This window comes from Arvicanthis niloticus, chromosome 29 (assembly GCF_011762505.2).
Source record: "Arvicanthis niloticus isolate mArvNil1 chromosome 29, mArvNil1.pat.X, whole genome shotgun sequence".
Lineage (NCBI taxonomy): Eukaryota > Metazoa > Chordata > Mammalia > Rodentia > Muridae > Arvicanthis > Arvicanthis niloticus.
The window spans coordinates 16,205,289-16,219,254 of record NC_133437.1 but is presented as its reverse complement, the minus strand read 5'-3'; the positions used below and the strand labels follow the sequence as shown (position 1 = coordinate 16,219,254).

The 13,966-nt window shown below is 43.5% G+C and overlaps 1 protein-coding gene and 1 non-coding gene across 2 annotated transcripts in view; both read right to left on the bottom strand.

Moving 5' to 3' along the window:
• The window catches only part of Acot12 (acyl-CoA thioesterase 12), a 49,203-nt gene extending 44,890 nt beyond the window's left edge, over positions 1 to 4,313 (bottom strand). The window contains exon 1 of the mRNA XM_076927131.1: positions 4,109 to 4,313. Within this exon, the coding sequence (XP_076783246.1) occupies positions 4,109 to 4,238 (130 nt within the window). The 5' untranslated portion in view covers positions 4,239 to 4,313. The remainder of the gene's footprint in view (positions 1 to 4,108) is intronic.
• A 6,860-nt stretch (positions 4,314 to 11,173) lies between these two features.
• On the bottom strand, positions 11,174 to 11,305 carry LOC143440520 (small nucleolar RNA SNORA17). Its single transcript, XR_013108170.1, has one exon. It is a non-coding gene; the product is annotated as a small nucleolar RNA SNORA17 (small nucleolar RNA).
• Positions 11,306 to 13,966: the final 2,661 nt, after the last annotated feature.

Below are 13,966 nucleotides of genomic sequence, written 5' to 3'. Positions count from 1 at the left end.
CCTTGAGTATAACTATAATAGCCACATTAAAACCTTTGAATTTTAATTCCAGCATCAATGTCATCTGTAGATTAGTTCCCACTGATAATCTTTTAAGAACAAATTGTGTCATTTTAGAGATGGGCATGGCTCCTGCCCTTTCTCTGGTCTTTGCTTGGAAATCTGAAGTCTACCCTATACGTACAAAATTCAAGGTGTGCCAGCTATTTGCTCAAGAATTACAAGCAGAGATGTTACCTCCCTGTCTGTCTCTCTTTATATTCCAGTAGATGTGATTTTCTCAAACATTGTCCTTTGGATGTTCAGTTTGGCCAACCTGCAGATTTTTAACACACACACACACACACACACACACACACACACACACACACACACAAAACACCTCATAAAAACTAAATAAAGAAGAAAGAAAGAAAATTTGGGCCACTACTGTTCTCTTCTGAGTGTGATGTCCGTGTGTTTCAATCACTTTCATTCACTTCTCAGCTGCCTGGGTTTACCTTTATTTGCTGTTTTCTCCAGAGTTAATAGTTGTTATTGATGTGGGAAAGATTTCTGATAGAAAGTACTTGGCTAGGTTAGAGGAAAAAACCTTTCAGCCTTCAGTAAAGAAACAAAGGGGAAGAGGGGTTGATCAGGCTGTGACTTCTGTCATCCCATTGATCTCCAGGGTTGATGTGGCTGATTTAGCTGGCCGGATGGGTGTCCCCTTTCTGCCTCACAGATCCATGTGCAGCCCTCTCAAAGCTGCACACCGTGTCAAACAGGATGATCTTCCCCTAAATAGAGGAGAACCTGTCTTTGGATAAGGGTCTGAGTGGCTCTGCTTCCTTGCTGGAACCTCCAAATGAGCTCCCAAGTCCAGTTTTAAAGAAAGAGTGAAGACAAAAAAATATTTAATGAGGTCAGCAATTTCCAGATGTACTTTAGATGCACTGTGGAGGTGAGACCAGAACACAGGGAGAAGAGTTTGAGTGTCACTTTGAAACCCACAAGGCAGGATGGCGGGACTGGAGACTAGGCAGTGGTGTGGAGGTTCAGCTCAGGGGCTGGGCTGAAGAGATTCCTCTAATGTGGTGTTAGTAAATCCAAACCTGAGAGGTGATGCATTGAACGTGTGGAGCAGGAAGACATACGGACAGCACGCCAAGGATGTGTCCTAGATAAGGGTACACTTGTATGCGTCAGGTGGCACTCGTTAAAAGTGAACATTCAGAAAGAGTCACTAATACCATGGAGAAGGAAGCGTGTTCTTGAGAGAGTCCAAACAAGAAGTAGACATGGGGGCGGAGCATGCGCAGTGTTGGTTTCAAGCTTCCAGTCTGAGAAGACTGAAAGACCGGGTCAGACAGCTGTAGGGCCTAACGCTAATGTGATCCGAGCTGTTCAATTCTTTTTTTTTTTTTTAAATATTGAGAAAGATGTTTTGGAATCTAGCTATGCCTTGGGGACATGGCCACGGCCATTATTTATCTTAGGAAATGTAAGTATACAGAGCACTGCTCGACAGAACTCTGGTTGAAACAATGCTAGAAAAATTCTGCTTTTTTGTTACTCTTGAGAGTCAGCCAGTCTTACTTGAATAAAGTCTCCTGATTATGTGGTGGCTCTTCTTTCAACGTGGTCATTATCTGCATTTCACAAGGGAAGCTTATTATAAGGAGTCTTTAGTATTTTTAATAGTAACATTACCAGTTATGCAGTTACCAATGGCAATATAATTACTAAAGCATAGTATAATTGATCGTCTACAGTCTTCCTATGATCTTAGTTCCCCAAAAAGGTCAAATTAGAATCTCTTATGCCGATTGTATTCAGTGCCTCAGAAATAGACACAGCCAATACTTCCTGTACTTCTTTTATTTACCTGTGGGAGCACGTCATATAACACTGTTGTAACTCAATTCAGGTCTTGCTAGAACTGTTAAGACCAAAAGCAAACAAACCAGCCAATAAAACAAAAGGACTGTCATTGAGAATGCAGCCAAATTTTACAGCTGACTAACAGGAGGGGAGTAAGCACCGTTTAATCCATTAAGAAAAGCAGGGGTTCATAATGTTTTGAACTTTACTTGTGCTGTGTGCAGTGTATGAAATGTGACAGGAACACATGTCATGGAAAGTTCCTCTCAGCTCTAAGTTTTTCATCTGAATACATTTCTGCCCAGAACTAGAACTAGGCAGTGAAAATGTAGGTTCAGCACAAGGATCAGGACTTCAGAGACTAGGGAACCTGGGAAAATGGAGAAAGGACATTGAAACTGAGGAGCGAGACATGAGAATGGGCAAGGAAATGAGAACAGGTGCAAAGGTTCTTAGGGAGAAAAGCATGGCACACACTAGAAAAATACCAGAAGGCTGCAATTGCTGCTATCAGATGCTCTGGAGGGGAGGCTGTTACCATGGAGATTATTTGTATGGGAAATACAAGGCTGTACTTATTCTTAGTGTCGATGGCCTCTGGTGGAACATCCTATAGCCAGTCTGATGTCCTAAGCTAGGCTCAGAATCAACTCATGTCTGTCTATCTGGCCCCTCAGAGAATGAGTTTTCCACCACAAGAAGCATCTGTGAAGAATGGGGAGACTTTGGGTTTTACTTCAAGGATGATGGGAAGATACGGAGAGGTCCAGAGTGGGAATCACTGATATGATTCATGTATTTAAAGTTCACTGTGTATAGATAACAGATCCCAGGCAAGCAAAATAGCACTAGGACCCAAAAGACTTCCTTCAGAAGGGGGTCTGGCAAGGCTTCTTGTATCCAAGACTGTCACTGGTCTAAAGATGACAGAAGTCAGTGTGGACATAGGACATTCACATATGGCTCAACCCAGGCTTTTAGTTAGAAAGCCATTTACATTAGAACATGCTGGTTTCAAAAGCAGGGCTTTCTTTCATCCTTAATCATAAATCAGTCAAAGTCAGATCACAAATCACAGCAATGCTGAGAGGTTGCCTTTTCTGGGGTGGCCACAGTGCAGCACAATCGACTGGGTGGCCTGGACAATAGGCATTTCGTTCTCAGAGTTCTGAAGGCTGTCAGGCCCACCACCTGCCATGTCAGACCCGTGAAAGCTCTCTTCCTGATTTACAGACCCGCTCTTGCTTCCTCCTCAAGAGCTTCTAAGATCTAAGACTTAGTCCCCTGGGATAAGGATGTGTTCGTCTCATCCCTTTAATCCTGGTTTCTCGCTTATACAATACAGCCTCACCAGGGAACTGTCACTTCCAAAATACAAACTTCAGGGATGGCATGGAGACATCTTTCAGTGCATATTAAATGATTTTGTGCCCACACGCCCACGGGCCTCAGGCAAGCTGGCAAGCCCTTCACAACTGGAGTTACCGCTAGGCCTTCTTGCTGTTTTTACTCCCATTCTCTCTCAAGAATATTATCAAGTTTCCCCTGACTGTCTAACAGTTGATGGCAGTAAACTGAACACTGACGGGAATCTGGCAAAGGAAGTCTTTCACCAAGGAAGCTTTTAAATTATGAAAATTTTGAATTTAAATTATGAAAAGCACGAACTGTGACCAGTCGTGTAAGAACACTTTTGTTGTTGTAGTAAACAATGTCGTTGTTCGTTAAGAAAATGTGTTAACGTGTGCATGTATGTGTGTGCGTGTGTGAGTGTGCGCGATGAATCTGGGTTTCATTCTTGCAGTGTGGACACATTTTCCAGCCTCAGATCTACTTAGTCAATGAACTCTGATCTTTAGAATTTTGAATACGGTTAAGTACAGATACTTGCAATCTACATAACAAAGTCTGTGTGTGTGTGTATGGGGGGGGGGGGGGTGTCTTCACTATTCTGTGAGTTGAAAGGAGTCCTGCCAGATAAACGTCCTGGGGACCACTGGTCTAGGTCGCTGTCAGCTGCAGTCTTACTCATCATTCCTGTCTGCACCTGCTCTCAGCTCTGGAACTCGGCCCTTCCCTTTGCGTCCTTCCTTTTCCCACGCTCTCTCTGACTTCCACCCCAGCCTAGCGCATCATCAGTTCCAGACACTTCAGTCCTTCAGGATCCCCGGACACTATCACCTCCTTGGCCACCAGCAGTAGACCTCCCTGCCCGACGGTGCCCTCGCGTGGGCCGCGCACCTACCCGCCAGGCAGGCGGTGGTGTCCATCCACTTGAGCAGCTGCCCGGCGCTCAGCTCGCCGCGGGAGTCGGCGTGCGCCGGCTGGATGGCCTGGCTCATGAGCACCTCGCCGGGAGCCACCGTCGGTTCCATGGTCCCCGCCGAGAGAGCGCCAGTCGCCAGTGGCAGGCCATCCCGATCCCCTGGGGCCCGCCTCCGCTCCAAAGGGCGCCGCCCGCTCCCGCCGCCAGGTACTTAGGAGGTGAGAGGTCAGGGTCCTACCGAGTCACCCCGGGACTGTCGCGAGGAGGAGGGAGGACAACCGGTTTCTGCCAGAGCAGAAGAGGAGCGCTGCCCCAGCTCCGAATGCACCGGGAGGAGACAGGTGTTTCTAGAATGCAGGACGATGGACATCTTTTGGAAACCTTGGCAGAGGAGGGAGCCTTAGAAGGGATTGTATGTACGCCAGAGAGGGCAGAGGCTTTGCTGTGGAAATGTTTTAGAGAGCTTGGCTTCTGAGTTTTGTTGCTTGGTCAGTTTAGTAGTTGGCTTTTTTTTTTTTTTTTTTTTTTCTATGCCAGGCATTGCAACACCTACTGCTCTGGCCTTTGTTCAAACTCTCCCTTCAGATTCTTAGGACATTATAGCCGCTCCAAAGATCATTTTTGTTAGGAAACTGGTTCCACTGGCAAACAAACTGAAAAACAAACGGTCTGGGGAGCTGGAGTGTGCAGGTGCATCAGAGTCGCCCAACTCGAGAAGGAAAGGTTCTGAGTTCTCTAGTGTCTCCCAACGTTTGTGGGTGACAAATCCAGGACCTTGTATGTGAATTTGAGGCCCACACTCAGGACCGGCAGGTGCTATACTTTGTAGAGCGTCAGCTACTGGCTTTATGAAGCAGCAGTTATTGGGGGAAACAGGGGCATCAAACGCCTCTAGTGGCTCCCGGATCCATGGATGGAGTAATGGAGGTTTGGAGGGGTGAGCTGGCTTGTCTGGTACTGGCTACAGCATCAGGACCAGGTGGCTGGAAGCCAGGGCAGTCCTGGAACCTCACTGACTCCTGGGAATATTGCTGCACTTCCAGTATTAAGCCTTTGACTACTGAGTCTAGCCTGGGAGCATCAAGAAGGAGAGCCTGGGTCTTTAAAGATTTTTTTTAAATTATTATTTTAAAGTATCTATTTGTCTGGGTGTGGGTATATGTACCTGAGGCTGGAGGCATGGGACTACCCTGGAGCTGAAATTGTAGGCAGTTGTGAGCTATATGCTGTCAGAGCTGAGAGCCAAACCTCTGGAAGAGCAATGCCAGCTGTTGACCAGTGATTCCTCTCTCCAGTCCCGATGCTGTATTTTGCCTTCCCTGTAAACACATACGGATTTAAGAAATGAAGAGAAAGAGAAGTACTGAGTTAATAGCTTTTAGGATCCTTTGTATCTGGCCACTTTCAGAGTATATAAGCACAAACAAACACAGACAAGTATTAAGTTAGGTCCTATAAGAAGCCTAACAATGATTTTTTACAAAGAAGCTCTTACGAAGCTGGAGCTGGATTTGTGCTTGCCTTACCTCCCCAGTATAAGGTTACAGGCACGTGCTCTGTTTGAAGTGCTGGAAGAGTGAGCCCATGCTCGCCCAAGTGTTAGGCAGGCACCCGTACCAAATGAATCACATTCTCAGGCTCCAAAAGCGATGGTAAAGCCAATTAAAGCTGTTGTATGCAAGATGGTCTCTTTCCAGAGCCGTCCACTTATTCAAGGGCAGTGTGACTGGGTCCATAGCATGCATGGTAGCTCCAATTGGAAAATGCCTGAAATGTTCTTATACCTTTTTATATACCTTCTGTAATGTAATCCTCACCATTTTGGAATCAGTGGATTAGATAATTGTTCACCATGCATTTACTCTATCTACTGATAACTCTGTGGGAGGTTTTCATCAATGTTGGACTATGGTCATGTGACTTGCTTTGGGATAAAAAGTGGGGAGGTAGAAATGTATCAGGTTTCACCCATAGTGACACCTTGTACTCGTAGGGACTTTTGCCATAAGGAGATTCTACATCCAACGTATGGCATAATAGCATCCGATTGAATCCATATATTCAGTCAAATTACTGGTGGTCCCTGCCACCCACAAGCCTTGCAAACAGAGCTACCCAGCAGACATGCAGGCTTATGAATGAATGTGACGTTCGTGCTTGTGGCTGTGTGCCAGTTTGATGTGGGCTCCTTTGTTACATAGCAGTAACCGTGAGTGAGTTTGATCTGTAAACTCTTGGGGAAATTTACTAAAGCATTAGAAGCAAACCATCTGTGGGCCAAGGTGTGTCAGTTTGACTAAGATGGCGGTAGTGAATTATGTGGGTTCCTATCAACGTTAGACATTCCACAAATGTTTAAGCTTAGGTATAAGACAACACTTCCCCAAATCACGATTTGTAACCCCACTGAGGTTCTGTATCTTTGGCAAGGACACTGTCTTAGTTAGGTTTCTGTTGCTGTGATACATACCATGACCAAGAGCAGTTTGTGGAGGGGAAGGTTTATTTCGTCTGACAGGTTACAGTCCATCTCGCTGGGAAGTCTGGGCAGGAACTCAAGGCAGGAATCTGGAAGCAGGAACTGATACAGAAGCTATGGAGGGTGCTACTTGCTAACTTGATCTCCATGGCTTGATCAGCCTGCTTTCTTATAAAGCCTAGAACCACTTACCCAGGGGTGTAACCACCCACAATAGATTGGGTCATCTCATATCAATCACTAATCAAGGAAATGCCCAACAAGAATGTCTTCAGGTCAATCTGGTAGGGGGATTTTCTCAATTGAGGTGGTTCCCTCTTCCCAAATGACTCCAGCTTGTGTCAAGTTGACAAAAACTAATCAGGACAATTGATCCCTAGTCAACTCGACACACTAATACATTACTATTAAGCCATTAACTTTCTTTTCTTGTTTAAATTCAAGATCTTATAATACCAGTATGAAAATATAAACCGCATTATAACTTATGCAACCATCATAGTCCTTAAAAATTCCAACACTTTTAAAAGTTCAGTCTCTTTAAAACATCCAAGTCTTTTAAAACCCCAGTCTCTTAAAAATTTCAAAGTCTCTTAAGCATGGGCTCTAGTAAAATCAAACTTAAGTTAGATACTTTCTTACTCCAAGAGAGAACCAGGGCACAGTCACAATTGAATCAAAGAAAACCAAAGTGAGCAGTATGAAAAACTCAATGTTGAACATCTGGGCTTCACTCGTGATATGCTGGGCTTCACGGATTTGTCTTGTAGGATCTGGCACTCTCACCACACTCTTGCTGCAGTCCTTGGTAGTCACTTTATGGCATTCTCCAAGCTGCCAGCGTCTCTGCTGCACCTGGGCTGCCCTTTTTCTAGGTCTCTCCTCAGTAGTCTTTCCCTGGTCTCTCTTCAGAGACTCTGATCCAGCACATGGTGCCAACCTTAACATTGCTCCATAACCCCATTCTATACTAAGGAGTCTACTGCAACTGAGGCTGTACCTTCACCAGTGGCCTCTCCTGGCCTCTCCTGGTGCCAAGCCTCAGGTCCCCTCTAAGATCTCTTCATGCCTTTGAAACCAAAATCACCTGGGATGCTCTCTACATAATACCAAGTTTGGCTAGCACGGAGTATGGGCTTGGCCCACTCTGGACCACAGCTTCTATGTGGTGACTCTGAAAAACACTTCCCAGAAGATTTTTGCCTCAATGATGTTGGTTTCTTCTTAAAAACTCCTAATTTCTCAGCTATAGTTGAGAAATATCCATTGACTCAGCAGAGCAAAGATGTCACCTTATTGGTTCTGGTCTCTTGTCACATGTTTTAATAGCATATCACACTAACAGTCCTGGTAGACTATATACTTCCCTTTGAATCTTTGTAAGCCAGGCCTCTGTCATCTGACTGCTCTCAACATTCTCATCCCCTGAGCTCCCACAGCACAGCACACTGAGCTCTGAACACTGAATGGTTTTTCTAACCCCAAATTAAAATGCCACCACAATCTTTCCCAAAGTGCCTGGTATGGTCTGTCACAGCGATGCCCTTGCTATTTGTAGACTAGACACCAACTCCTGTCTCAGGGTTTTTATTGCTGTAACAAGACACAATTGCCAAAAGCATCTTGGGAAGGAAACAGTTTTTTTTGTTTTGTTTTGTTTTGTTTTTCTCTTACATTTCCATGCAGATAAGGAGAAACCTAAATCAAGACCTGGAGGAAAAAAAAAACCCAAAACAAACAAACAAACAAACAAACAAACAAACAAACACCATCACCAGTATGAGTGGAAATTAAGCAGGAAACAGATTTTGAAAACAAACAAGTAAATGTTAGAAGTGAAAAAAAAACCAATGGATCAAATAAAATCACAATAGAAAACACTGACAGCTTCTAGAAAGCAAGAAAAAAAATCAGAAATTGAAGACAAGGTCAAGGAAATACTGTATTCAAATATCCTTAAAGAAATACAAAGAAGTGGCCACAATAACACCTTCCAAAATCTCTATGATGTAATCAAGAGGCCAAATCTAAGAACCTGTGAGAATCAAAAGGAGTTGAGATCAAACTAAAGGCATAGAAAATAAATTCAATGGGATTACAGAAGAAAAAAAAAACCAAAATCTATGGAAAGAAATGGACATTAAAACATAAGAGTAACTTTGAACTCCTCGAATTCATAAAGAGAAAAGACTTCTTCATGATGCATTATTGTTAAGATGCCCAGGATTACAGTTCACACTGGCAAACACTTTGTAACCACAGAACTCTCAACAGAAGCCCCCAAAGCATGGCACACTATATTCCACGGTGTGGAAATAAGTAACTGTCAAACAGAGATCATCACAGCCAGCTGTGTTTTAAAAGCAACAGAGAAATGGAGACATTTTAAAACACATGACCACCAAGCCAGGTCTGCAGAAGGTAAAAAATTCACAGAGAAAGAACAATGATTTCAATCACGAGAGCATAGGAAGTGGGAGAGAGGAAAAAGCAAACTTCGGAAAATTGATCATGTTCCCCAACAAAAGCCCTAATGGGAATGAGGGAGAAAGCAAAAAGAACAGAGAATAATCCAACCAACCAGAGAACAACCAACAAAATCACAACGTTCTTTAAACATCTCAATAGGAAACTTTCTTACCTTAAATGCAAATAGGCTTAACTTTCTAATTAAAATCCGCTTCCTTTAAAAACTGTCATCTATATTTTTTTTTCAAAATAATGCACATCACTGGCAAAGACATACAGAAATTTGAGAGTTAAAGGACAGATGTTAGCATACCATGAAAACAAAAGCCAAAACAAACTAGCAGAGTTTTTCTGATACCTGAAGTAATTGGTTTCAAATGAAAGTAATCAGAAGAAACAAACAAACAAAAAAAAATCGGGATAATTCATCAGGAAGATATAAGTATCATAAGTATCAAAGCACCCGATGCTGAGGCTCTCAGATTCATAAGATAAACACTAATGAGCATAAAGGGTCCTGAAGCAATAATACAAAAGAGCTTCCACTTCCTGTTCTCATCACAGGTAGGCCATCCAGACTATGTCACATTTCAGAATTAGTCTGCATCATAGATAAAATTTCCTGAGGTACTTACAGAATATTTTATTCAATATTCTTTCCAGCAGCCAGTGGAACTGTCTGTAAAAACAGATCACAATATATAGCCATAAAGCAAGTCTTAGGTGTAAAAGAATCAAAGTAATGGGTTTGGTTAGATTATAGTATAACACAACTAACTAGAAGCTGATAGTGAAAGAAACTATCTAAAGAGTTAGAGATTGAACAATATATTCTTTCTATTCTTATTTATTTTTCTCAAATTTTATTGGTTCTTTGTGAATTTTACATCATGAACCCCAATCCCACTCATCCCCCTATTCTCATACCCACTCTCCACTCTCCCGACTCCCTGCTAGCAGGGGAAAAAAAAAAATCTTGTCGTAGAAGCTACAGTGTGTCACAGTGTGTCCCCACAGTATACCCTTTTGTCCACACTTCTTTGCTTGTAAATGTTCATTGCAGTGAGTCATTGGTCTGGTTTGAAGGCCTCTGGCTTCTGCTACACTATCAATACCGACACCTCACTGGGACTCCGCTCAGATATCCTGTTATTGCCCTGCGTCATGGAGAACCTGTAATTTTGAATCTGACCAAAGATCTGATCTCTTCATCTACTCCAACAGTTGGTTGATGGGGTAGATGTTTCATGGGCCAATTCAAAACCCTGGGGCTGAGAGGTATCTGAGCTGGTCAGTCTGCCAGCTCTACTGCACCCACACCACCAGGGAAAGCTCTTCTTCCTTGCCCCGGCGGCTGGTCCAGCCAATGTCACAGCCAGCAAGGGGTACAGCTGGCTCCACTTTTATGCCTTGGGGCTGGCTCATCCATGCCCACACCATCAGGGCCAGCTCTACTGTGTTGTCCAGGTGAGGTGCAGGGCCCACTATACCAAGTGCCGCAGCAGGCAAGGGCCTAAGCTAACTCTTGTGCTCTCACGCCTTCATGGGCAGCTCACCCACAACCCCACCTCCAGGGTCAGCTCTATTGTGTTGCTCAGGCAAGCTGCAGGGGCTGCTTTCCACAGTGCTGTGGCTGGTGAGGGACAGGGTCATCTCTCCAGTTCTCATGGCCCCAAGGCCAGATCTCCCACATGCTGCAGGTGGCGAAGGGCGAGGGAGGAGGTGACTATCTTTCCCTCATCCATGCCACCTAACAGGAGATGAGTGGCAGGGACATTTCTTCTATTCTCGTACCCTCAGGGCTGGCTCGCATGCAGCTTCTCCAGTGTGCAGGGCCAGCTCTTTCCAGTACTGCAGCTGGCTGGGGCAGGGTAAACTCTTTTGCTTTCAAGCCTCCAGGACTAGCTCCCCACCTACCCCCATGCTCAGTTGAGGGATGGGTCTGCCCAGTCCTCAGACACCAGTATTTTTCTGGGCATCAGCCCAGACCAGTGATGTCTGCCTGGCCTTGATGGTAATAGACCCCCGCCTGCCAGGCCTGTCTGGTCCCCCTGGCACCAGACTGGTGGTCATCTCAGGCTCACTTTTTTTCAGGGAATGTTAGGCTACTAATCACTCAGCCATTCACAGGTCAGAACACCTAGCTTAGACATAGCATCTCTCCTCTCTGCCACCTACTGTCACACATATGAAACAGCAGCTGCACCTGTAATGCCTGTAGGGGCAGGGTACATATATTCTTAATGACTGAAGAAATCAAAGAGATAAATAAAAAGTTACCAGAGTCAAATGAAAGCGAAAGTGTAGTTTATTGGAACCTTTGGAATATGGAAGAGGCAGTGCTGAGAAGGAATTTTTTTTTTGGTTATGTGATGTCAGTGTTTTTTATTTTATTTTTTATTGGATATTTTATTTACATTTCAGATGCCATCCCCTTTCCCCATTTCCCCTCCCTAGAAAACCCCTATCTCATCGCCCCTCCTTTTTGCTTTTATACAATTTTTTAAATGTTAATAAAAGGCTTTATAAGTTTGGTAATGCTCAATAACAAGATGCCCATACAATCAGAAGTGTAACCAATACCCAACCTAGATATACCAAGTATCTTTGACTGGCAGAGACACTCGAACATCTGCCTTCATATCTCTCTCTCTCTCTCTCTCTCTCTCTCTCTCTCTCTCTCTCTCTCTCTCTCTCTCTCTCTCTCTCTCTCTCATCTCCTAGCTCCTCTCTTTACTTTTCCTCTTCCTCTCCTTACTCCTCCTACCTTAGCTCCTCCTATAAATCACCCTTCCTGTTAAAATAAAACTTTTCTCTCAAAATACAATTAGAGCATAACTATACCAATTTGTGTCAGTAAGGTACAAGATAGACCTAATGCCCAGCCCATCATTTTGTTGACTAACCAGAACCTCTGTCATCTCTCCTAACTAAAAGACTTAGTTCTGAACCTGGCTTTTTTCTTGGCTTTAGAATGAATGTCAGCTGAAAACCATCCTCTGAGATCTTTTCTCTCAAAGTAAATAGCCAGGATTGACTATGAGACTATAAGTCTTCAACCCCGTCAGAAATCCAGAATAACTGAGTTAACTGAAATTATGGGAAGCACAAAGCATAGCTTCTAAAACTTAGCCAATTTATAGAGACCACTGAACACCTGGACAGTCCCTATACCACAAAATGTTGGAGCATCCAATCTTCAGCCTTCTGGCCCAGAATCATCTGACAGACCTAGTGATGCCGAATTATTAAGGGCTGATTACTCTGTCTTGGCAGATATAATCAGTTGACTATTCTGCAAGTGTGTCCTTTTCTGGACAGTAATTTGTCTGTAGATAAAAAGAGGCAATTCTTGCCTAGTGGCTGTCTCACAACAACTGGAGTAATGCCAAAGATGTTCAATTTCTTCTTAGAATCCAAGACAGGGAGCTGTCAGGAGCAGACAGGTCTCTAATCAAAATGAACATTAATACAGAAATGTTTGTAACGTCAATTCTATGGACTTCTGATGTTTTGAAAACCAACTATCTATGTAAGGAAACCTGGACTGTTGTCTGTTAACTCCTCTCAGCTATTTCTAAATAAAATATAGAAAATACCCTAACAATAAACTCAGAGCCATGAATTTGTTATAGACCCTTAACTCACAGGCTAATCATCTCAAATCATTTAAAAAAGTTAAAGAAGAACTGGGTCTAAGCCTTGTATTCCTAAATGTGTTATATAGGCACAATGCCTATGAGAGTAGCAATATTAATCTCAGTTTTATATCAATAAGAAACTCGTACCAATGAAAACCTTAAATTTGAAATCAAAGTAAATTTTATACCATTTAAGAAATTATAACTTCATCTTAATAACAATTATACAGATTTCTACCAATAGGTTATGGCTATGCAATAAATCCTAGCTAATCCTCCCTTGTTCCAACAAAACCACTACTTTTCCCTAGAAAGACAGACCAATATTAACCACCTCAGTTCCCAAGCCCAGGGAATAGGGGCGCTGACTCTTCTTTAACTTCTTCAAGCTGATTAAGGGAGTTGAGATATTAGAAAAGGGGTGGGGGAAGAATAAATTGATAAGCCTCTGACAATGTGTCTTCACTGCATCCAGATGGAATTCCAGGACATCAGAGGTTCGAGCAGGTCTGCTCAGCTTGCTTGATGAGTAGATACACCAAGGCTGTGTATTCTGCAATATACAATTCTCAAAACAAATTTTAGTATCAAGATAACTTTTTGTTTGAACTCTGGAATCTAGTCTTCTGGCGGCCTGCCTCTGTCATGTCTAATCCATATAATTCTGGGAGTTTCTATGAGGGTGTGCTCCCACCATCCTCCCATTCCTACCTCCCTGCTCTCAACTTCTCCAACACTAGGGAATCCAAACTTTCAGGCACCAAGGCCCTCCACTTCCACTGATGCCTAACCCCTTACCCCATCCCCTCCACCTCCTATTACTATGAGGGTGTGATCCCACCATCCCCCCATTTCCGCCTCCCTGCTCTCAAATTCCCCAACACTAGGGAATCCAAACTTTCAGGCACCACTTCCACTGATGCCTGGCAAGGCCACTCTCAACTACCTATACAGGTAGAGCCATGAGTGCCTCCCTTTGTGTTCTCGGGCTGGAGATTTTAGAATGGCTACTCCAGCTTGTTTCTTAGGACCATTTGCTTGAAAAATTGTGTTCCAGACTTTTTCTCTAAGGTAGAGTCTGTCTTTGTCACTGAGGTGGGCTTCCTGTATGCAGCAAAATGCTGGGTCCTGTTTACGTATACAGTCCGTGTTAGCCTATGTCTTTTAATTGGGGAGTTGAGTCCATCGATGTTAAGAGATGTTAAAGAACAGTGATTGTTGCTTCCTGTTATTTTTGTTATTAGAGGT